We start from the raw sequence: 25,283 nt of genomic DNA, 5'->3' as shown, positions 1-25,283 counted from the left end.
CTTTTTTGTATTTGTGTTTTATATTTATTACTCTGTCAAACATGTACAAGATAGCAGGTATAAATAATAGACATGGACACGAATGAAAGAAATGAATGCAAATAAATGGGGACCGTAGGACAGGAACGTTAGGCACTCTGGTGTGCTTATGCACAAGCCCTTTATGTGGACCTCTTAGGACCTCTTAGGAATGGGGTGAGGTCCACAGAAGACAGTTTAAGGATGAAGCTGTGAGGGTTTGAGGATGTAACAAGGATGTAAAAATAAGTTTAATAATAATGTTTAAATAAATTTAAATTATATATATATATATATATATATATATATATATATATATATATATATATATATATATATATATATATATATATATATATATATATATATATATATATATATATATATATATATATATATATATATATATATATATATATATATATATATATATATATATATATATATATATATATATATATATATATATATATATGCACCAGGTGTCTATGGAGATAACCATCCACATCATGGTTGTATTAGAATATAGAATAACAGAGTTAGAAGGGACCTTGGAGTCCAATCCCCTGCTTAGGCAGGAAACCCTACACCACTTCAGACAAACGGTTATCCAACATCTTCTTTAAAACTTCCAGTGTTGGAGCATTCACAACTTCTGGAGGCAAGTTGTTCCACTGATTAATTGTTCCAACTGTCAGGAAGTTTCTCCTCAGTTCTAAGTTGCTTCTCTCCTTGATTAGTTTCCACCCATTGCTTCTTGTTCTATCCTCAGGTGCCTTGGAGAATAGTTTGACTCCCTCTTCTTTGGGGGAGCCCCTGAGATATCGGAAGACTGCTATCATGTCACCCCTAGTCCTTCTTTTCATTAAACTAGACATACCCAGTTCCTGCAACCATTCTTCATATGTTTTAGCCTCCAGTCCCCTAATCATCTTTGTTGCTCTTCTCTGCACTCTTTCTAGAGTCTCCACATTTTTTTTACATCGTGGCCACCAAAACTGAATGCCGTATTCCACATGTGGCCTTACCAAGGCCTTATAAAGTGGAATTAACACTTCATGTGATCTTGGTTCTATGTCTCTGTTGATGCAGCCTAGAACAGTGTGAAAAATGGTCATAAGTACGGTCACTAAGTGAATGATTGCAACCCAAGGACTCCCTGTATGTACATATTAGTAGACCTGGGTCTCTCAATGGCAGCATCTCTTTTTCTGTAGCCCCTCAGCTTGTGTCTATCTGGTAGATTAATTTGACTGGGTTTGTTTTTTTTTCAACAGAATGTACCGCAAAATCCCCCAAAATGTATATCCGGTCCTCCTGTTGTCACCATTCATTGGAGCATAACATGCCCTTAATCACCAAGCTATGGATTCCTATGTTAATATTACCCCTAATAACTCAAATAGGGGCGTGGTGATTCAATGCCTAAGATGCTGAGCTTGTCAATCAGAAAGTTTGGCGGTTCAAATCCCTAGCGCTGCCTAACGGAGTGAGCTCCCGTTCCTCGTCCCAGCTTCTGCAGTTCAAAAGCACGTAAAAATGCAAGTAGAAAAATAGGAACCACCTTTGGAGGGAAGGTAACAGCGTTCCATGCGCCTTCAGCATTTAGTCATGCCAGCCACATGACCACGGGCACTTCTTCAGGCAGCGCTGGTTCTTCAGCTTTGAAACAGAGATGAGCACCGCCCCCTGGAGTCAGGAGGGACTAGCACATATGTGCGAGGGGAACCTACTACCTTTACCATTACCTAATAACTCAAATGGCATCAATTCTTCTCTTTTGACTTGCATTTTAGCCCCTTCATATACCATTAAGCCCACCCTCTGACTTCCTTGCACATCCTCATGCCCTCCAGGCCAGCAGATTAGAGCATCTTCATTCAAACTTTAAATCAGGGGTCTTCAAACGTGGAAATTTAAGACAGGGGGATAGAATCAAGATCACGTGACGTGTTTATACCACTCTATGGCGCCTTAGTAAGACCACACTTTGAATGCTGCATCCAGATGTTGAGACTCTAGAAAGAGGGCAGAGAAGAGCACCAAAGATGATTAGACAAAAACATATGAAGAACATATGTTGCAGGAATGTTGGGTTTAATAAAGGGGACACGGTGGCTCAGTGGCTAAGACGCTGAGCTTGTTGATCAGAAAGGTCAGCAGTTCAGCGGTTCGAATCCCTACTGCCGCATAACGGAGTGAGTTCCCATTACTTGTCCCAGCTTCTTCCAACCTAGCAGTTGTAAAGCATGTAAAAATGCACATAGAAAAATAGGGACCCCCTTTGGTGGGAAGGTAACAGTGGTCCGTGCCCCTTCAGCGTTTAGTCATGCCGGCCACGTGACCATGGAGACGTCTTCGGACAGCGCTAGCTCTTCAACTTTGAAACGGAGATGAGCACCACTCTCTAGAGTCGGGAACGACTAGCACATATGTGCGAGGGGAACCTTTACCTTTCCTAGTTTGATGAAAAGGAGAACTAGGAGTTGACATGATAGGAGTGTTCCAATATCTGAGGGGCAGACACAAAGAAGAGGCAGTCAAGCTATTCTCCAAAGCACCTGAAGGCAGAACAAGAAACACTGGATGGAAATTAATCAAGGAGAGAACCAGCCTAGAAAGAAGGATTTTCTTTTTCCAATTAATCAGTGGAGTGTCCTTCCTCCAGAAATTGTGGCCGTTTCAACTCTGGAGGCTTTTAAGAGGCCATGGCATCAAACTAATCAAGGAGAGAAGCAATCTAGAACTGAGGAGAAACTCCCTAACAGAACAATTAACCAGTGGAACAGCTTGCCTCCAGAAGTTGTGAATGCCCCAACACTGGAAGTCTTTAAGAAGATGTTGGACAGCCATTTATCTGAAATGGGATAGGGTTTTCTGATTGATCAGGGGGCTGGGACTAGAAGACCTCCAAGGGCCCTTCCAACTCCATTATTCTTTTGTACTTATGGACTTCCACTTTAATGACCACAGCAACAAGGCTGGCTGAGGAATTCTGGGAGTTGAAGTCCAATGCTTTTTAAAGTTGCCAAGTTTGGAGACCCCTTTCCCTTTTTCTTAGCGTCACGGTTGCCACCCAAGGGTCCCATAGAGAGACTCTGCTACCTATCATCGCTTTTGTCAACTGCGGCTTTCACATCCTTTTTTAGGAAGTCAGAAAAGGTGTGAACTAAATCAGGGGTTTTCAAACTTTTTCAAAAGGCCACCGATTCTGTTGTTTAGAAAAAAGAAATTTCCCAGAACGGACGGAGAGGCAATGCTTTGCTGATAGAACGTTGGTTAATGTTTGAGTAAACATTGCTGCCATCGGTGGCTTTAGTCTTTTCCAGAACTGATCAGGTCCATGATGAGGGGTGGGAATCCATCCCCTGATTGACTGTCTCCAAAGCAGGAGTCTACCAATGTCATATTATTCCACAACAAGTCATCTTACACTTATGACAACAGTTGGGACTGGAACTTCCATCCCTAAGCACTGTGGTTGTTAAATGAGTCAAAACCAATTTTCCGACCTGATTGCCACAGTCATTAAGTGAAGGTTAATCAGTTGAGCAAATCTAACTTCCTCTGTTGTTTCCAGATGTTGTGAATACATTTTGGCAACAAAAACGAAATGCACAGGTACAGTATAGGTGGTACCTTGCTCAATAGTAGTAACTGTGAAAGGGATCTTGGAGTCCTAGTGGACAACCATTTAAATATGAGCCAACAGTGTGCAGCAGCTGCCAAAAAAGCCAACACCGTCCTAGGCTGCATCAACAGAGGGATAGAATCAAGATCACGTGAAGTGTTAAACACCCCTTTATAATGCCTTGGTAAGGCCACACTTGGAATACTGCATTCAGTTTTGGTCACCACGATGTAGAAAAGATGTGGAGACTCTAGAAAGAGTGCAGAGAAGAGCAACAAAGATGATTAGGGGACTGAAGACTAAAACATATGAAGAACGGTTGCAGGAACTGGGTATGTCTAGTTTAATAGAAAGAAGGACTAGGGGAGACATGATAGCAGTGTTCCAATATCTCAGGGGTTGCCCCAAAGAAGAGGGAGTCAAGCTATTCTCCAAAGCACCAAAGGGCAAGAGAAGAAGCAACGGATGGAAACTAATCAAGGGGAGAACAATTCTAGAAATAAGGAGAAATTTCCTGACAGTTAGAACAATTAATCAGTGGAACTAGATTAGGGGGGGGGCGGGAATAGATAGCCCAGCTATCTAAACAAAACAAAACAAAATGCTTTCCTGTGAGAACCAAGGTCATTGAAACAGGTGGCCAGGTGGTCTTCCAATATCTCAGGGGCTGCCACAAAGAAGAGGGAGTCAAACTATTTTCCAAGGCACCTGAGGGTAGAACAAGAAGCAATGGGTGGAAACTAATCAAGGAGAGAAGCAACTTAGAACTAAGGAAAAATTAAGTGAGAACAATTAATCAGTGGAAGAGCTTGCCTCCAGAAGTTGTGAATGCCCCAACACTGGAAGTCTTTAAGAAGATGTTGGATAGTCATTTGTCTGAAACGGTATAGGGTTTCCTGTCTAGGCAGGGGGTTGGACTAGAAGACCTCCAAGGTCCCTTCCAACTCTGCTATTGTATTGTATTGTATTGAATGGTCCAAAACTGGTTGTTTTTAAGGAGAGAATGGACAACCAGTCTGAAAATGGTGTAGGCTTTCTTGCTTGAGCAGGGGTTTGGACTCGAAGACCTCCAAGGCCCCTTCCATCCCTGTTGTTTCGTTATTGACCTTGCCGTTGGAATCCCTTGGGAAGATTGTATGTGGTGATCACTTGACCCCTGGAGGCTGCAACCTTCTTATGTAAGTGTTGGTTCCCAAACACCTGAATTTTGATCACATGACCATAGGGGGCTCTGCGACCGTCACTATCAGGTGCAAGAAATCAGGAAGTGTGGCTGTTCAAATGAGTATAAGTTTCTCTAGAAGAATCTGAACTACCAAGAGTCAAGCAAATGGGCGGTAGAAAGAGTCAACAGAATTTAAGGTAGACTTAGATCTCTTGTGGACCTGAAGGGACTCAAGACTGATGACATGCCTGACCCCTCCCTTGGGCTCAGCCTGGTCATCTCCTAGAGCAGGGGTGTCCAAACTTGGGAACTTTAAGACTTGTGGACTTCAACTCCCAGAATTCCCCAGTCCACAAGTCTTAAAGTTCCCAAGTTTGGACACCCTTGTCCTAGAGTCATAAATGCAAGGACCAGTCACAAGCCACTTTTTTCCAGTGCTATCGTAACTTTGAATGGTCATTAAACAAACGATCATAAATTGAAGACCACCTGTATTCCACATCTCTAACCAACCTGAAGTTTCAATAAGGAATATTTGTAGCTCAGTGTTGAAATGAAGGGTCCTTGGTACTCTCTGAGCTGGCTTGTTTTCTTGCAGACGTTTCATTACCCAAACGAGGTAACATCATCAGTATTACTGTGTTTCCCCAAAAATAAGACCCAACCAGAAAATAAGTCCTAGCATGATATTTTTCAGGATGCTCGTAATATAAGGTCTACCCCCAAAATAAGCCCCAGTTAAGATCGTTAAGCCAGACGGATGCATTTAGTACCGTATTTCCCCCAAAATAAGACCTAACCGGAAAATAAGCCCTGATGCGTCTTTTGGAATGAAAATTAATATAAGACCTGGTCTTATTTTGGGGGGAAACATGGTAGTAAGTAATTCTCTGCATACCAATAAAGGAGAATATTTGTAGCTCAGTGTTGAAATGAATTCAACAGGAAGTTCCCCCTATTGTTCAGCCTGGCTTTGCTTTCTTTCAATTTCAACCCAAGTCACGGTCCTGTGTTTTGTTTTAATGGAGAACAAATTATCCTCTCTTGCAACTGCTTTTTAGAAGTTTCTAGAGAATGAATGGTTGCAGGACCTGGGAATGTCTCTAACGGAGAGGAGGGCTAGGGGTGATGATACATTTTGGGGGCTGTCCGGTCCCCATGTTTCTTTGATGGCCTGGTTTCCTTTTAGAATAGAATAGAATAACAGAGTTGGAAAGGACCTTGGAGGTCTTCTAGTCCAACCCCCTGCCTAGGCAGGAAACCCTATACCGTTTCAGACAGATGGCTATCCAGCATCTTCTTAAGTGACTTCCAGTGTTGGAGCATTCACAACTTCTGGAGGCAACTTCTGTTCCACTGATTAATTGTTCTCACTGTTAGGAAAGTTCTCCTTAGTTCTAAGCTGCTTCTCTCCTTGATTAGTTTCCACCCATTGCTTCTTGTTCTGCCCTCAGGTGCCTTGGAGAATAGTTTGACTCCCTCTTCTTTGTGGCAACCCCTGAGATATTGGAAGACTGCTATCATGTCTCCCCTAGTCCTTCTTTCCATTAAACTAGACATACCCAGTTCCTGCAACTGTTCTTCATATGTTTTAGCCCCCTCATCATCTTTGTTTACCACTAACTCTTCCAAACCTAATTGCTTCCTTCCGCCATATGATATGGCCAAAGTAAAAGTAGACACAGTTCCATGATTTTATCTTCTAGTGTCATGTCAGATGTTATGCCCTCCAGTACAGGCAAATCCTCAATTTATGACCCCAATGGAGCCCAAAATTTAAGTTAAGCAAGAAATTTCTTAAATGGGTTTTGCCCAATTTCAAGACTTTTCTTGCCACATTTGTTAAATGAATTGCTGCAGTTAACACGGCTATTAAGCAAATCTGGCTTCCCCCTTGACTTTGCTTGTCATAAGGTCGCAAAAGTTGATGCCATGGCCCTGGGACACGGCAGTCGTCATATATGTGAATCAGTCATCAAGCATCCAAATATCAATCGTGTGACCCCGGGGATGCTTCAATGGTCACAAATGTGAAAAACCGTCATAAGTCACTTATTTTCAGTGCCGTTGTGACTTCAAACAGTCACTAAGTGAATTGTTGCAAGTGGAGGACTACCTGTATATGCTCGCTATCCAAGGGTGTGGAACGCTAGGATGCTGCAGAAAACAGCCTGCAAACAGTTGGACTATTAATTTATATTTATCTATTTTTCACGTTTGTGTATCGCTTGTTTTCCTCAGATGAGACTAGATTTGCTTGTCTTAAATCATGAGGATAACCATGCTTAATAGAAAGCGCATTATTAGTCTGGGCACATTTTGATGAGTGTGCCAGAAACGCAGCTGAAGTTCAGTTTTATCCCAAAATGCACACTATTCCAGGGGTGTCAAACTCGATTTCATTGAGGGCCGCATCAGGGTTGTGTTTGACCTTGGGGGGGGCGTGGTGTGGCCGGGGGGAGGAGCGTGACTCGACATCATTCGTGTCAGGAGCGCTTTTGCGCTCTGCCAGCAAAAAACAGGCTCCTGAGCTCCATTTTCGGCTGCCACAGCCTCCTGCAACCCTCTGTCAGCCCCCTCCCCCCCCCCCCGAGCTCTATTTTCACTGGCAGAGGGTTGCAGGAGGCCATGGCAGCCGAAAACAAAGCTTGGGAGCTATGTTCCCTCTAAGCTGCACAGGTGCGCGGCCGCGCACATGGCAACAAAACACCCTGCAGCAGTTTCCAACTGCCGCGCAGTGGTTTTTGTGAGACGTCTTCCACGATGATAAGAGAGGAGAGCCAGCCTGGAGTCAGCAATCAGTTCTAGGTCCACAAGGCAGAAAGTAGCTGAGAGAAGGGGTGTGGGGGTTGGGAGAAGGCATGGGACGGGCTCCCAGCAGCGGCTGCTCGGATTTGCCATTTGCGAGAGGGGGGGGGAGGGAGAGCGTGAGCGTGTGTATCCCTCCTTCCTTCAGCCCAACACTCTCGCTGGCATCCCGGCCAGACGAGAGAGACTGCAGAAGGTCTCCTCGAGTCTAGGGCAGCGAGTCATTCGATGGGAAAGTTGCCTCTTGGAAGGAATGACCCGGCTTGGCAAGAAAAGTCATAAAGTGGGGCAAAGCCCACATAACAAACGTCTCACTTAACAACAGAAATTTTGGGTTCCATTGTGGTCGTAACTCGAGGATTACCTGTACTGATGCTGCTCATATTGTATCCACAAGGAGGGATATGCAATGTGTGGATACACACAGGATGTTGGGATGCAGGTATGAATGATTTTAATAGGAATATTGAGGATCTCACCATACAAAATCAGTCTCGCCAAGCATAGGAACCTCCAGTTTATTTATTTATTTATTTATTTATTTATTTATTTATTTATTTTTCAGTATTTCTAGACCGCCCCCTCTCCCCGAAGGGACTCGGGGCGGTGTACAGGTGTGTCATTAAAACGAATACAAAAGACGAATATCCCATACCCTTAAAAACGAATTAAACCTCATACAACTGTACAAAAAGTAAAAATTAAAAATTAAATTAAAAACAACTAAAAGTATACCCCTAGAAAATTTTAAAAATGCAGGCTTGAGGAACTAAAATTGGGAATTAGGAATTAGGCCAGGCCGGCTAGATTGAACAGGTGGGTCTTTAGTTTCTTACGGAAGGAGCGGAGGTCGGTGATAGTCCTGATATCTGGGGGGAGGTCATTCCAAAGGGTCGGGCCCATCACAGAGAAGGCCCTACTCCTGGGCGTCGCCCGCTGGCATTGCCTAGTGGACGGCACCCGGAAGAGTCCCTCTCTGTGAGAGCAAATCAGCTGAAGGGATGTATGGGGCAGGATGCAATCCCGCAAATAACTAGGTCCTGTGCCATGGAGCGCTTTGAAGATGATAACCAACACCTTGAAACGCACCCGAAAAGCCACAGGTAGCCAGTGCAGCCCGCGCAGCAAAGGTGTTATGTGGGAGTTCCAAAATGGAGTCAAAAATTTGGAGAAAGGTCAACTTTCCAAAGGCCATTCTTGATTCAGATCGCACAACTCTGACTTAGCATCAGAAAGATTAGAAACTTAATTGTTTCATCTTGTTGGAAGAAATGTCCATCTGGGTTCAGTTCCGAATGGGAAGAAAGACACTGGAAACATGGAGACTGCTTGGAAAGATGGTTTAATGGTGGACAGGACCACATGGCTTGAGATCCTGGGCAAAAAGAGGAAAGAGATGCTGAGAGTGCCTGGGTTTTATGCCCTCTCTGGGCTTTTGAATTTGAGCTTGTATTCTGGTTGTCAGACTCCCATTGGGCCATGCAAGAGTAACTTTGTAGGTTGTGTTTGTGTCCCAGGCTTGGTTGAGCTTTGCTGGATTGTTAAGTATATCTCCTTTCGGAGATTAGAGTTGAGTAGCAGAAGGTAGTAACGAATGTGCCGCTGAATAGTTACTTGCAGCCACCGAAGGTAAAACAAGGATAGCTTTACTTTTGTTAACAAAATAGGATAAACAGTCTCCAAAACAAGCTATAAGTAGGCTTGAATTATATACACAGTCTATGATACAACACGTTGATTTACAGAACGGTTGCAGGAACTGGGTATGCTTAGCTTAAGAGAAAGAAGGACTAGAGGAGACATGATAGCATTATTCCAATATCTCAGAGGTTGCCACAAAGAAGAGGGAGTCAAACTATTCTCCAAAGCACCTGAGGGTAGAACAAGAAGCAATGGGTGGAAACTAACCAAGGAGAGAAGCAACTTAGAACTGGGGAGAAATTTCCTGACAGTTAGAACAATTAATCAGTGGAGCAACTTGCCTCCAGAAGTTGTGAATGCCCCAACACTGGAAGTCTTTAAGAAGATGTTGGATAGCCATTTGTCTGAAACGGTATAGGGTTTCCTGCCTAGGCAGGGGGTTGGACTAGAAGACCTCCAAGGTCCCTTCCAACTCTACTATTGTATTATTGTATTATATTATAGATGCTCAACTCACGATTCACCATGTAGACAGGTAACTAATATACAGAGTAGCCACCATCCAATACACAGTATTCAATCCCAATACCAAGCACGGGGAACAACCAGGAACAATCAGGAGCAAACAGTAATAGTTCTTACTTCCTTTTATGGCTGCTTAAAGCAACAGCATCCAATTACATCTCACTTGCATTTAAAGTAACAGATAGATTGTTACAATCATGGCTTATGCATATATATATATACATACATATATATATACATACATACACACATACATACATACATACATACATACATACACATTGCCAAGCCAAGACTAGGGTTACATCCCTAACATGGGTGATGACGTAATGAAGGTGCTTTGGGCAATTCCTCCTATGGCTCTGCCTGAAGGAGGTAGATCTTTGTTATGCAGAATAAACTGGCCCAGGCCTTAATTGAGAAAGGTGGGGTTGTGGGGTGAGTTTCTGCCTCCCTTTTAGGGGAAATATTCTGTCCTTTTAATATTTCCTAAAATATCTCATTTTTCTAGGAGAGGGGTGGTGGGTGCTAACTTCCTACAATACCCATTATAAAAATTATCTCAAACCCAAATTCTATAGCTGAGAAATACGGCCTGCTCCCTTGTTTGGAGCAGGGATGCTTGGATCCATTAAAATCTATAATATTAACTTTTATTCCATAATTAGCCCTTGGCAGATGAGAAATCAGCGCTGCTTTCCGGTTTCCCTTAATGAGCTTTCTAGGGAAGACGTGGCTGATGAAACCTCTGGATTTCTTTACATAAGATTTGCCAGCCAATCAGGTCTCTACCCGCTATTGTCTTCCTGGGTACAGAATGGAGCTAAAGCTTTATTCTCACAATTGCCTTCTAAGCCATGACAAACATCAAGTTCACCTTTTTTTTTATACCTTCGATTGATTGGCTTATTCCTCAGCCTTTGTAAAAGTTTTGATAGAGCCCCTACTTGTCGTCTTTCTCTGTTTTCAGGCAGCCCTGCTTTAAAAGCATCAAAACAGCTGAGACTCGTTCTCTTCCTCCTTTAACGGAAGCTGCAGTGTGTAGGTGAGCGGTTTTCATTCGGGGCAGGAATGGGTCGACTTGTGGCCCCAGGGATGCAAGTAGTTCTCAGGTTCTGTTTTGTTGATCAGGATTGCTGAAAAACAACATGCCAGGCTCTCCCTTTTAGGGAGGAAAAAACTAGGACAGGGGTCAGCAACCCGAGGCTCTGGAGCCACAAGTGGCTCTTCCATCCCTCTGCTGCGGCTCCCTGTCACTAGTCAGCTGTACAATTGATAGGGCTTTCGGTTAGGACAGGTAGAGTAAAAAGGCTGCCGTGCTTGCAGGAGACTCTATTGTGGGGGAACCGGACTTCCACTTGGCTCCAGAATTGAACAGGGGGGGGGGGCTTCCAGTTAAGACCTTTGTGGCTCTTTGCGTGTTTAAGATTGCCAGAATTAGGACTATGAGATAAATTCTGCAGAAAGGTAGATGGCCACTAGATAGAAGCAGAAAGATAGGATTTTTCTTATCTCTTTGCTGCCATCTGTTGGTCAGCTTTTGCAGCACAGTTCCAGTAATGTTGGGTGGTGCTTCTGAACCTTGGTGACTTTTCAATGTGTGGAGTTGAAACCCATAAAACTGAAGGCTGCCAAGGATGGGAAACACCGCTTTAGAGAAAGACTTGAAAATGGCAATGTATAGTTCAATTTTATAAGATAAGTGACTCAGTCACTTATCCTTAGTAATTGAGACTGAACTTACTACAGTGCTCAGTGCCATTCAGTGGTTTGCATAGTGTTGTCATTGTTACTTATTTTTAGCTTATGTTTGGCAGTGATTCATAATCCCTTTAAAGTGAGATATTCAATTACTCATAACAAATTATGTTTTCGAAGGCCGTAGCTGCCAGGATGCTTTTAAAGAAAGAAAGGAAGGAAGGAAGGAAGGAAGGTAGGTAGGTAGGTAGGTAGGTAGGTAGGTCGGTCGGTCGGTCGGTCGATCGATCGATCGATCGATCGATAGATAGATAGATATGGAGGGAGGGAGGGAGGGAAGGCAGGCAGGCAGGAAGGAAGGAAGGAAGGAAGGAAGGAAGAAAGGAAGTCACATTTAAAAAGAAAAAGAAAATTGTAGCATAACTCTTATAAACTTGAAATATAATATGGAATTTTGATCGTGTTACAAAGAGGATGCTGCAATGGTCGTAAGTGAAAAACTATCATATATGTCACTTTTTTCAGTGCCATTGTAACTTCAAATGGTTGCTAAATGAATTGTTGTAAGTCGAGGATTACTTGTATCATGTACCTTCACTGCCTTGAGTATTTTGTATTACTTTGTATTATGTATGCAAAGTAATAAAGGTGAGATAATTATCTAATATGTAAATAAATAACATTAAAACTCACCCCCTTAAAACAAACCTAATGAAACCCAAGCTGGTCCATGTTTCCAAACTTAGAACACTGGCCTGCAAAGTTTTAACTCTGTTGATTAAAACAGGGGCTCCCAACCTGTGGTTTGTGGACCGGCATGGTGCCACAGCATGCCAGAAACCAGGCCGCGCAAACAAGCAAAGCCCCAGAGGTGGGATTCAGCAGGTTCTGACCAGGTTCTGGAGAACCGGTAGTGGAAATTTTGAGTAGTTTGGAGAACCAGCAAATACCACCTCTGGCTGGCCCCGCCCCATCTATTCTCTGCCACCCGAGTCCCAGCCGATCGGGAGGAAATGGGGATTTTGCAGTATCCTTCCCCTACCATGCCCACCAAGCCACCCCACCAAGCCATGCCACATGTTTAACGACCTTTCTTACCACCGTTGTTAAGTGAATCATTGCTTGTTAAGTTAGTAACACGGTTGTTCAGTAAATCTTGCTTCCCCATTGCCTCCGCTTGTCAGAAGGTTATAAAAAGGGATCCCATGACCCATGGGGCACTGCAGAACCATTTGAACCTGTTGCATCTGGATTTGGATCACATGACCACGGGGACACGGCAACGGTTGTAAGTGTAAATAAATCACTTTTTTCGGTGCCCTTGTAGCTTTGAAGGGTCACTTAAACAAAACGTTATAAGCCGAGGACTACCTGCAGTTCGTTTTTGCCGTCAAACGTTTTATAGTTATTCAAAAAGTTAAAATTATAAAACTACAAAAGAAAAAAGAATTTTTTTCACTAAAATAAAAAAATAAAATAAGCAAGACATTGCGGGGGTGGGGTGGGGAGTGCATAAAAAAGAAAAGAAGACACAAACACACAAACACATTTGCAGTGTTTTCCATCTCTGAGGCAGCAGAAAACTGTTCCAGCATGAAATTGTTGGTCCTTGTTGCCCGTCTCTAGTCTGCCTCAGTTTCCAACTGGTGCCCTGTCTGTAAATTACTGTGACCGCTTCTAAACAACTGAGAGGGTTGCCTTTTGCAAATTAAATGTTTTCTGTCTGGGAATAGGCTTGGGGGGGAAGGGGCTTCCCCGTGGGAATTTTTTTCCCCCCCAATTTCCCCTTCCCATCACGGCCCTCGGATCAACATCTCTCTTGAGTGCACCTTTTGGTGCCCCTGCGTGGGTGATGACACATTGAGCCGTCCGCGTTGGGGTCATGGGAAGTTGGTCACCGTTTCCTTCCATCTCTTTAAAATTAGTTCTGATCAGCTAAATATAATCCGAGATGCTTAAAACGCCAAAGATAAGAGAGCAAAACAGCAGGGCAGGGAAATGAAAATGTACCAGCGCTTGGAATCCACCAATGTGAATGGAAAAGTCCCTGAAACTGACAAGAGCCGATTTCGGATTCTCCGTGGTGCCCTTAGGGCTGGATTCTCAAGATGCTGAAAGTGTCACACAGGTAGTCCTCAATTTACGACCACAATTGAGCCCCTGTTGTCAACGGAGACGTTTGTTAAATGGGTTTTGTTCCGTTTTACGACCTTTCTTGCATCCATTGTTAAGCAAATCACTGCGGTTGATAATTTACTAAGCCGGTTGTTAAGTGAATCTGGCTTGCCCATGGGCTTTGCTTATCGGAAAGTCATAAGAGGGGATCACAGGATCTTGGGACACAGTCATAAATAGGTACCAGTTGCCAAGCATCCAAATTTCGATCGTGTAATTATGAGGACACTGCAAAGGGCATAACTGTGAAAAACGGACATATGTAACTTTTTTCAGTGCTGTTGTAACTTCGGATGGTCGCTAAACGAACTGTTGTAAGTCAAGGACTACCTGCATAGTAATATTTATAATATGCAGGTAGCCCTCTACTTATGACCACAGTTGAGCCCAAAATTTCCGTTGCTAAACAAGACAGTTAGGTGAATTTCGCCCCAGTTGTTAAATGAATCATTGCAGTTGTTAAGTGAATCATTGCAGTTGTTAAGCGAATCTGGCTCCTGCCATTGACTTTACTTGTCGGTAGACGGCTGGGAAGGTTACCTATGGTGATAACATGAGCCTGAGATTGTCACTGCCAGCTGCCAGCTTTCTAAACTTTTTAAAAGTTTCTTTATGTATTCGCCTATTTTAATGCAGCCCATTGAAATAATGGGGTTTTCTTTTTGTCAACCTCAGCAACTTTATTATTATTATTTTTTGAAATATTTTTATTGTTTTATATCATACATTTCCTATGTTGAGCAGTGTTCCCTCTAGGTATCCAAGGTATTAACATACAAGCATACAAACATCATTGTCATTATAATTGTATATATATAAACAAATATGCGGTAATTTGCAATACAATACAATACAATACAATACAATACAATACAATAGTAGAGTTGGAAGGGACCTTGGAGGTCTTCTAGTCCAACCCCCTGCCTAGGCAGGAAACCCTATACCGTTTCAGACAAATGGCTATCCAACATCTTCTTAAAGACTTCCAGTGTTGGGACATTCACAACTTCTGGAGGCAAGCTGTTCCACTGATTAATTGTTCTCACTGTCAGGAAGTATCTCCTCAGTTCTAAGTTGCTTCTCTCCTTGATTAGTTTCCACCCATTGCTTCTTGTTCTACCCTCAGGTGCCTTGGAGAATAGTTTGACTCCCTCTTCTTTGTGGCAACCCAATTTATAGACAAATAAGCGATAACATCCATCGTATTATAACATATATTGTTTTCCATTATAGTATCGATTATATAACCACCAAAGATATTCACTCTTCTGTTTTTCTTTCTCCTATAAACCATGTTTCACCTAATTCCTCTCCTCTAACCTCAATATCTGTCATTTAACCATCTATAGAATAGTTCCCATGTCATGAAATAGTCCAAATCTTCTTTTCCTTTAATTTTTAGGGTTAACCTCTCCGTCTCTGCACATTCCAGGATTTTTTGATTATAATATCATCTGCAGGAGTTTCTGTGGTTTTTCAACATTGTGTATATGCGATCCTAGCTGCTGTTAGGATGTGTAGAACCAAATACCGTGTTTCCCCCAAAATAAGACAGGGTCTTATTTTCATTTGACACACACCCTCCCCAAAAAATAAGCACAACCTTATTTCCGGGGAGGTCTTATCATTTTTGAGGTGCAGGGGGCAGCGAGCGTGGTCACCTCATGGCTGCTGCTGTGTTGCAATATTTTCGGGGAGGGCTTATTTTAGCGCATGCACTCAAAAGCCCGATTGGGCTTATTATCCGAGGGGGGGGGGGTATTTTCGAGAAACAGGGTATGTGTTACTCTTGTTATAATTTCCTGGAAGCATGCCCAATAAAAATGTCTCAGGTTTCAGATCTATTCGTTGCCTTATCATATTTTCCAGAAATCATGTTTTATGGATGGCAGAGGAATGGAAAAACTGACTGTAGTTGATTTTGAGGCTTGTTGTGAGCAGCAGGTCACAATGAGTTGGAGCATTTGTCTGGTGCCTCCAGAGTTGGAGTAATCCCAGGTCACAGACTAACTTTGTAATCGTGGTTTTCAAGTCATTTGAAATGGGCTTCGTTGCTACGTGACTCCTTTCTCCCCCCCCCCCCCTTTTTAGGATCAGTAGTTCATGCAACAGCTAAAAATATCCCTTGGATTTCCATAAAATGTGAAAAATCTCCATATTCACAGAATAGGAGCTGTGATGATGAAGCTGGTTTGGACGTAGATTCAACCCTGGCTTCAAATCTGGTTTTGCCCGTGTAAAAATTCCTGAATACACAAATAACTCCCTTTTTTCCCTTCCATCTTAGGGAAGCTCTTTCATCTGCCCCGGACTGCAATGGGCCGAAAAAAGATACAGATTAGCCGAATCTTGGACCAACGGAACCGGCAGGTAAGTGCCTCAAAAGCAGAAGGGGACTAGCAATCAGACGGCCCTCTGGCCAGATTTTTTCTGCTTTGGACTACAGCTCCCATCATCTGTAGCCAACCTACAGATGGCCGGGAGCTGGGGAAATTTTTTTAAAATTGAAATAGCCATTTAAAAAATCAAGTGGCTGTTAGATGAGGACTATCTTAAAGAAGGGGGCGGGAGGGAGGAAGGAAGGAAGGAAGAAAAGAGGGGAAGGGGGAGGGAGGAAAGAAGGAAGGAAGGAAAAGAGGGAAAGGAATGGGAGAGGGGAAGGGAAGGGAAGGAAGAAAATGGGAAGGAAGGAAGGAGGAAAAAGGGAAGGGAGAAAAGGGAAGGAAGGAAGAAAATGGGAAGGAAGAAAGGAAAAGGGGGAAGGAAGAGGGGGGGAGGAAGAAAAGAGTGGAAGGAAGGGGGAGAGGGAGGAAGGAGGGAAAAGGGAAGGAAGGAAGGAGAAAGGAAGGAAGCAGGAAAAGGGGAAGGAAGGGAGGAGGAAAAGAGGGGGAGGAAAGGGGAGAGGGAGGAAAGAAGAAAGGAAGGAAAAAAGGGGAAAGGGGCAAAGCCAAAAGGGAAGAGAGGAAAGATAAAGAAGAAGAAAAATGAGCTTTATCAGAAAGGAAAAGATTTTAAAAATTGCTGACTCATAACCCTTATTAAAGGAACTCCGCCCAATTAATCACAAACATTAAGTGACTTTGGGTAATTCTTTTTTTTCTTAGTCCAGTTTTCTCCCAGGATGGTTTGGGGATAAAATGAGACATATCTCAACCTACATTTCTCAGAGTCATTTTGTCTTTGGGAGTTAACTCGAGATATCAGAGTTTCTCTGGGCAGAGATGACAGTTATGTCAACAACCATCAGCGGCCTGGATTAGCTGCACGGCGGAGAAATGCAGGCCCAAAGCTTTCTGAAGCAAAGGAAGAGCGGGAGAAAGAAGGGCCTGAATAACATTATGGAGGGCTTATGGAGGAAGTAGAGTTGGGGTGTCAAACTCAATTTCATTGAAGGCCGCATCAGGATTGTGTTTGACCTCTGGGGGGGGGGAGGGTGTGTAGCCAGGGGAGGCATCAGAGGTGGTATTCAGCAGGTTCTGACCAGTTCTGGAGAACTGGTAGCGGAAATTTTGAGTAGTTCGGAGAACCAGTAAATACCACCTCTGGCTGGCCACGCCCCCATCTATTCTCTGCCTCCCAAGTCCCAGCTAATCGGGAGGGAATGGGGATTTTGCAGTATACTTCAGATGTGGGTTTCTACCAGTTCGGACCGGTTCGGATGAGTAGATAGTAACTCGGCCTGCCACGCCCCAAACCGGTTCTCTCGCTGCAGCACCATAGACGCCGTCATCTTGTTTTTTGCTTCTGCACATGCGCAGAAGCATTTTTTTTAGTAGTGCATGTCACTGCGTTTATTTGGTTTGCCAGCTGTGCTTACGTTCTGAGTTATACGGTAGAATGAAGTGACTCTTATCTCTAAGCTTCGCTGCGCATGTCACACATTCCACTTTTTTTCTTTCACTTTCTTTTGCTCGTCTGCCAAGGCAGGCAGGAACTTTGCCAAAATGTAATTATTTAGCTAGTAAATTTTGTTTTTACTTTCTTTACAATAAAATGTTTTCCTTAGAATATATCTCGGGTTTATTTTGCTTATTTAAGAAGTATGCTTCAAGGAAATGCCACGATTCATACCTCGTTAATTACAGGGCTCAGTTTACCCCTGACAGTGCACCTCAAGCGCGGGCAAACTTGTCCCAGAACCCACCCCTGGTATCCCTCCCCTGTTACGCCCACCAAGCCATGCCACACCCACTAAGCCACACCCACAGAAACAGTAGTAAAAAATTTTGAATCCCACTACTGGTGGGCATGGCTCCGTTTTTGCTTGTGATGGCATCCTGCAACCCTCTGCCAGTGAAAATGGAGCTGGGGAAGGCCACCTGTAGCCCTCCTGAGCTCTGTTTTCGCTGGTAGAGGCAGCGTTGGCCGGTCCTTTGCTGTTTCCAGGATGGCCCCACCCTGGAATCTAAGCACTTTACCGGCTGGATCCAGCCCCCAGGCCTTGAGTTTGACACCCCTTTGTGTTAACGAAAACTGAGTGCCAGATGATTCTGTAGGTTTTAGGTTCCTGCCCCCCCCCCCAGTTGCAAGTTGGCCAAATCTGCCCCTCTTCCTACAGGTAGTCCTCGACTTACGTCATTTAGTGACCGTTCAAAGTTACAAGGGCACTGAAAAAAGTGAAGGTTACGTCTGTTTTTCACAGTTACGACTGTTGTAGCACCCCCATGGTCACGGGATCAAAATGCAGGCATTTGGCAACTGACTCGTATTTATGACGGTTGCAGCATTCCCGGGGTCCTGTGATCCCCTCTTGCAACCTTCCAACCAGCAAAGTCAATGGTGGAAGCCACATCCAACTCAACAATCGTGTGGCTGACTTCAGAGCTGCAGTGGTTCACTTAACGGCTGTGCCAAGAAGGGTCGTAAAAGGCGGCCAAGCTTACTTAACGAGTGTGTCGCTCAGCAACAGAAATGTAGGGCTAGGTTGTGGTTTTTAAAGTCGAGGACTTCCTGTGTTTTGTTTCCCCCGTCGTTTTTCAGGTCACTTTCACCAAGAGGAAGTTCGGGCTGATGAAAAAGGCCTACGAGCTGAGCGTCCTTTGCGACTGTGAGATCGCCCTGATCATTTTCAACAGCACCAACCGTCTCTTCCAGTACGCCAGCACGGACATGGACAAGGTTCTCTTGAAGTATACGGAGTACAGCGAGCCTCACGAGAGCCGAACCAACTCGGATATTCTGGAGGTAAAACATGGGAAGGCTCCTGAAATTCAGCCCCAAGTGGTGCTTTTTTTCAGGAGGCAACTGGACTTTTTTTTTTTTTTACTTTTGAAGACGTTTCGCTTCTCATCCAAGAAGCTTCCTCAGCTCTGACTGGATAGTGGGGAATGGAAGGATTTATACTCCTTGCAGACAGCTGGTCATTTGCATCCTTTGAGAGGGTGGTTGAAGCACTTGGAGGATTACCTGTGTCCTCAGGGTCACTCACAGGAACCAGAAACACCACTCAGGTAATCCTGAGGACGTAGGTAAAGGTAAAGGTTCCCCTCGCACATGTGTGCTAGTCGTCCCCGACTCTAGAGGGCGGTGCTCATCTCTGTTTTGAAGCCGAAGAGCCGGCGCCGTCCGAAGACGTCTCCGTGGTCATGTGGCCGGCATGATTAAACTCCGAAGGCGCACGGAACGCTGTTCCCTTCCCACCAAAGGTGGTCCCTATTTTTCTACTTGCATTTTTACATGCTTTCGAACGGCTAGGTTGGCAGAAGCTGGGACAAGGAATGGGAGCTCACTCCCTTACACGGCGCTAGGAATTTGAACCGTTGACCTGCCAACCTTTCTTAACGACAAGCTCAGCATCTTAGCCACTGAGCCAATAGATAGCATAGATAAATCCAATAGAGGACATAAATAAACCTCCAAGTGCTTCAAGGACCCTCTAAAAGAATGCAAATGACTAGCTGTCTGCAAGGAATATAAATCCTTCCATTCCCCACCATCCTGTCAGAGATGAAGAAGCTTCTTGGATGAGAAGCGAAACGTCTTCAAAAGAAAAAACAAGAAAGTCCAGTTGCCTGTTGAAAAAAAATCACCTATCGGACAACCATGGCTGAGAATCTCTACAGACTCCTGAAATTCAGCTTCCTCAAAATGCTCATTGGATTTTGGGACATTAGAAACTATCTGTGGGGTACTTGGTGCTCTCTAAACTTAGTTGTTTTCTTGTAGATGTTTCATTACCCAAACTAGGTATCAGTGCTAGTAGGGAGTGTTTCATTAACCCAACCAGGTAACATCAGTAAGAGGTACAGGTACAGTATAGGTGGTACCTTGCTCAGTAGTAGTAACTGTGAAAGAGATCTTGGAGTCCTAGTGGACAACCATTTAAATATGAGCCAGCAGTGTGCAGCAGCTGCCAAAAAAGCCAACACAGTTCTAAGCTGCATCAACAGAGGGATAGAATCAAGATCACATGAAGTGTTAATACCACTTTATAAGGCCTTGGTAAGGCCACACTTGGAATACGGCATTCAGTTTTGGTCACCAGGATGTAGAAAAGATGTGGAGACTCTAGAAAGAGTGCAGAGAAGAGCAACAAAGAGGATTAGGGGACTGGAGACTAAAACATATGAAGAACGGTTGCAGGAACTGGGTATGTTTAGCTTAAGAGAAAGAAGGACTAGGGGAGACATGATAGCAGTCTTCCAATATCTCAGGGGTTGCCCCAAAGAAGAGGGAGTCAAACTATTTTCCAAGGCACTGAGGGTAGAACAAGAAGCAATGGGTGGAAACTAATCAAGGAGAGAAGCAATTTAGAACTGAGGAGAAACTTCCTGACAGTTAGAACAATTAATCAGTGGAACAGTTTGCCTCCAGAAGTTGTGAATGCCCCAACACTGGAAGTCTTTAAGAAGATGTTGGATAGCCGTTTGTCTGAAATGGTATAGGGTTTCCTGCCTAGGCAGGGGGTTGGACTAGAAGACCTCCAAGGTCCCTTCCAACTCTGTGATTCTGTTGAAATGAATGTTGTAAATCTTAAAAAGTGCTATAGAGGTGGTCATAACTTAATGACTGGGCATTTATTTAACAACCACCACATTTACTTAATGACCGCTGCATAAAAGATCATAAAATCAGGTATGGTAATATGGTGACCCACTTAACGACTACATTGAATTACAACTGTAATTCCTGGTTCAATTGCAATCGTCAGTCGAAGAACAGCTGTATAAACCAAACACAAATTGGGCATGTAACTCCATTGCAGTTCAGATTGGCTTCATTTAATGATATTATATTTGTTTGACTTTTACATATATATTATTAATATATTTAAATCTGTGCAGACCCTGAAACGAAAAGGTTTGGGCTTTGAAGGTACAGAAATGGATCTTGTAGAAGCTTTGGACCCAGCTGAGAAACTGAGGCAGCTTGATGAAGGAATGGACCTTAGATTAGCCCGGCCAAAACTTTGTGTAAGTATTGCTTTGGATTGAAAAAAAAAACACGACCTCCAGTTACAACAGTTCATTTTAATGACTGTTTGAAGTGACAACATCATTGAAAAAAAGTGACTTATGACCGTGTTTCCCACTTACGACTGTTGCACCATCTCCATGGTCACATGAGCAAAATTCAGATGTTTTCAACTGGCCCATATTTATGATGGTTGCAATGTCTCAGGGTCATCTCGTCACCTTTTGCGACCTTCTGACGAACAAAGTCAATGGGGAAGCCAGATTCATTTAACAACTGTGCAACTAGCTTAACAACTCCAGTGACTCACGTAACAACCGTGGCAGGAAAGGTTGTAAAATGGGGCAAAGTTCACTATACTAGCAACAGACATTTTGGGCTCAAATATGGTTGTATAGGAGTGGCCAAAATTGTGGGAACCTTTTGGGGAAAGTGTATTTTTGAGGTTTGATGGTTAACAGCGCTACTTTTTTGGGGGGGGGTAGTACCATAAAATTATATATCAATAGAAAGATAATTTAACCAAGAATGTAATGCAACAAAGTTGTTCAATTATCTATATTCGACGAAAAGTTATAGCCAAATAACCAGAAAAAGGAAACACAACTTGCTTAGGTGGGATATCTGGTAGTTTTCCTTCATCTGATTGTAGCCAGTGAGTGTTTAGAGAGTCAATCAGGTGTCATCTCGTTTTGGCAATGTGGCAATAAGATCACAGTAGAATTCAGTTATTGATGTCATGTATTGAAGCTGAGAGGAGGACATTTGTCGGTGTGCTATGCGATTGCTATCAAGGTTGGGTTTTGTTGTGTTCTTTCATTTAGTGGGCTTGTAAAACGTAATAAAATAAAAGTAATTGTGCCCAGAAAGCAATGTAAAATAGTATTATTAAGTGAACAAGGCTACGGTTATGAAGAAATTAGGAGAAACATTGGTGGAAACTTAACCAAAGGTGGCTTTTGAAGAGGTATAAGGAGACTCAGTCACTACAAAACCACACTGGTAAAGTCAGGAAAAGTTGCACAACAGCATAGTGATGATAGAAGAATTAAGAGACTGTGCCTACGTGACAGAAGAAAATCATCACAAGATGAAATGGCGCAATGCAATGTGAAGTTAAGTGCAAGGACTGTTCAGTGCAGACTGCAGAAATTTGCCCTAAAATCTACAGTAACTTAAATATCTGTACAGGTCCTGCTATGAATTTTCCATTCATTTGTCCCTAAAGGTGGGTTTGAAATGCTTTTTAATGTATGTATGTATGTATGTATGTATGTATGTATGTATGTATGTATGTATGCAGTGACGTGCAGTCAGGTGAGGCAAGTGAGGCACAGCCTCACCACTCTCATCATGAAAAAAAAAAGGAAAAGGAAAAAGCTGAGCTAGTTGCTGCCTCACCGTGGATGACTCTGCTTAACCTCACTGGATAAAACTATATAAAAATCTAGCCCAGCTTCACTGATTACAAGTTTGAAAAGGCAACGTGGCTCCACCTGCAATCAAACTACACTTGGGGAGGGAGAGCACAAGCGAGCACTGAGGAGACCACAGGAGGAGGCAGGAAGCCAGGCAAAGACTCTTCAAGCCACTGGAAAAGATATCCAATCCAACTTTTGTGTGTGGGGGGGTTTGTTTGAGAGTGAGTGAGAGAGGGAAGGGGTAGGAGAGATAGTCCAATCCAACTTCTGTCTGTATGTGTGTGTGTGTGTGTGTGTGTGTGTGTTTGAGAGAGGGGGAGGAAGGGAGAGAGGGAGGAAGGAGGGGAAGGAGAAGAAAAAGAAAAAGAAAGAAGGAGCAAAGGAGAAAAACAAATGCTGTCACTTTAAATTGGAACTGAGCATGCCTGGCTGTGGAATTCTGGGAGTTGAAGTCCACAAGTCTAAAAATATTTGAAACTCAGCACTGTGTCAGTGCCTCACCAGTCATAAACCTCACCGCACGTCACTGTATGTATGTATGTATGTATGTATGTATGTATGTATGTATGTATGTATGTATGTATTTGTGTTACAACCCCTGGTATGCCCAAAGGGTATGGCTAGCTGATGAGACCTAAATAGGTTGAAATAGATCTATACTAGTCTCCCTTTATTTATTTATCAGCACAAATACAACACAAGCATTATATATATATTATATATAGTAGAATTGGGCCAAATAGGTTGAATGCAAACTACTGTTAAACATTTGGAAAGGATTGTTTTGACTGAGTAGTGGAAGGCTTCAGATACTATTTTGAGCCTTTTGGATTGGAACGGTGCCAAACTCAGCTTGGAAAACTTCCAGAAAAATGCTTCCAGCCAGATAGGAACAGACTTTCAACAGGCTGGCCCAGAAATGTGCTCACTTTTTATTTTTTTTATAAATGTTGCAACTGAGTCACCAGTTCCAAAGTAGAAATAGAACTGGATGTTTTAAAATGCATGCATGGGTAGCCGTAAAGGAGAGAACAGATGGTAGTGGGAGAAATTGCTTGCCAGAAGTTGCAAGTCACATGAAAAATATGTATCGTGCACAGATGAGGAGAATTTCATATGTGATACTTCTACCTTTTTCCATGTGAGCTCTTTGGATTCATCGGTACTCTTACTCAGTAAGAGTAAGGTTCTACATTTAGGCAAGAAGAACGAAATGCACAAGTACAGTATAGGTGGTACCTTGCTCAATAGTAGTAACTGTGAGGGGGATCTTGGAGTCCTAGTGGACAACCATTTAAATAGGAGCCAGCCGTGTGCAGCAGCTGCCAAAAAAGCCAACACAGTTCTAGGCTGCATAAATAGAGGGATAGAATCAAGATCACGTGAAGTGTTAATACCACTTTATAATGCCTTGGTAAGGCCACACTTGGAATACTGCATTCAGTTTTGGTCACCACGATGTAAAAAAGATGTGGAGACTCTAGAAAGAGTGCAGAGAAGAGCAACAAAGATGATTAGGGGACTGGAGACTAAAACATATGAAGAACGGTTGCAGGAACTGGGTATGTCTAGTTTAATAGAAAGAAGGACTAGGGGAGACATGATAGCAGTGTTCCAATATCTCAGGGGTTGCCCCAAAGAAGAGGGAGTCAAGCTATTCTCCAAAGCACCAAAGGGCAAGAGAAGAAGCAACGGATGGAAACTAATCAAGGGGAGAACAATTCTAGAAATAAGGAGAAATTTCCTGACAGTTAGAACAATTAATCAGTGGAACTAGATTAGGGGGGGGGGAATAGATAGCCCAGCTATCTAAACAAAACAAAACAAAATGCTTTCCTGTGAGAACCAAGGTCATTGAAACAGGTGGCCATTGAAAGGGGAGAAGAGCCTGCCTTCCATCTTCATTGGACAATGTGACCAGTGACATCTGGGAGGGAGGGGGGAGTTTGATTTGTTTAATTAGGTGAAAACAGCAGGAACTGTCAGAGTTGGTTTTTACCGGCTGTGCCTATATGATTTATCCAGGGTTGGGCTTCAAAAATTGCAGCAACGCGTTCGCTGCCCCGTTGGTGGGTGGGCGTGGCCATGATGGGCGTGGCCTGGTTGGCCTCCTGCACCACGGCGGGAGGGGGCGTTTGTTGCCCTCCCCAGGCTCTGAAGGCTTTCCTCGAGCCTCTGAGAGGGCGAAAACTGCTTCCACCAGGCCCGTATCCGGAATTCTGGAACCTCCAGTTCCATTTTCCTGCCTCCCTGAGCCTTCTGTGCGGGCCTTGCACTTACCTGGCGTGATGAACAGGCCTCCTGGGAGGGGAGGGGCGTGGTGGGCATGGCCAGCCAGAGGTGGCATTTGGGGGTTTGCCGAACTGGGCAGAATCCTAGCTAGAGGATCGCCCGAACCCGTGTGAACCCTCAGCAGCCCACCCCTGGATGTATTCAATAAGCATATCCTTTGATGAATCTACCTGCCTCAAAGTTATGCTTTCAATGGGTGTGTTACTCAGAACACTGACACCCCTGATATAGAAGGAGATTTTCATCAGATCTTCCCAGGATGTCCTCAACAAACCGGCTCATTCCATTCTAGCTCAAAAGAGCCCATATAGTCAACTTTTCCCCTCCTGTGTCAGCGTTCCAAATATCATGCAGAATTAAATCAGAGGCCAAGGCAGAGCTATCCTTCAAGTTCCAATGTAATAAGACAGGCATGTTGGCACATCTCTGGAATCCCAAATCTAAAAGCTTCCTGGGATTCCACCCAGTTGAAAGTTCATGATCTTATCCCCACACC

General features: G+C 43.6%; 1 protein-coding gene across 2 annotated transcripts in view; it reads left to right on the top strand.

Moving 5' to 3' along the window:
- MEF2B (myocyte enhancer factor 2B) overlaps positions 1-25,283 on the top strand; it is a 64,419-nt gene that overhangs the window by 21,042 nt on the left and 18,094 nt on the right. For both annotated transcript variants that reach the window (XM_081937410.1, XM_081937409.1), the window contains 3 exons: positions 15,949-16,031; positions 18,642-18,845; positions 20,945-21,073. In XM_081937410.1, the coding sequence (XP_081793536.1) occupies positions 15,978-16,031; positions 18,642-18,845; positions 20,945-21,073 (387 nt within the window). In that variant the 5' untranslated portion in view covers positions 15,949-15,977. The remainder of the gene's footprint in view (positions 1-15,948; positions 16,032-18,641; positions 18,846-20,944; positions 21,074-25,283) is intronic.

This window comes from Natrix helvetica (genome assembly GCF_964273705.1).
Source record: "Natrix helvetica genome assembly, chromosome: 1".
NCBI lineage: Eukaryota > Metazoa > Chordata > Lepidosauria > Squamata > Natricidae > Natrix > Natrix helvetica.
The sequence above is the reverse complement of the archived record's forward strand: the minus strand, read 5'-3'. Positions and strand labels throughout refer to the sequence as shown.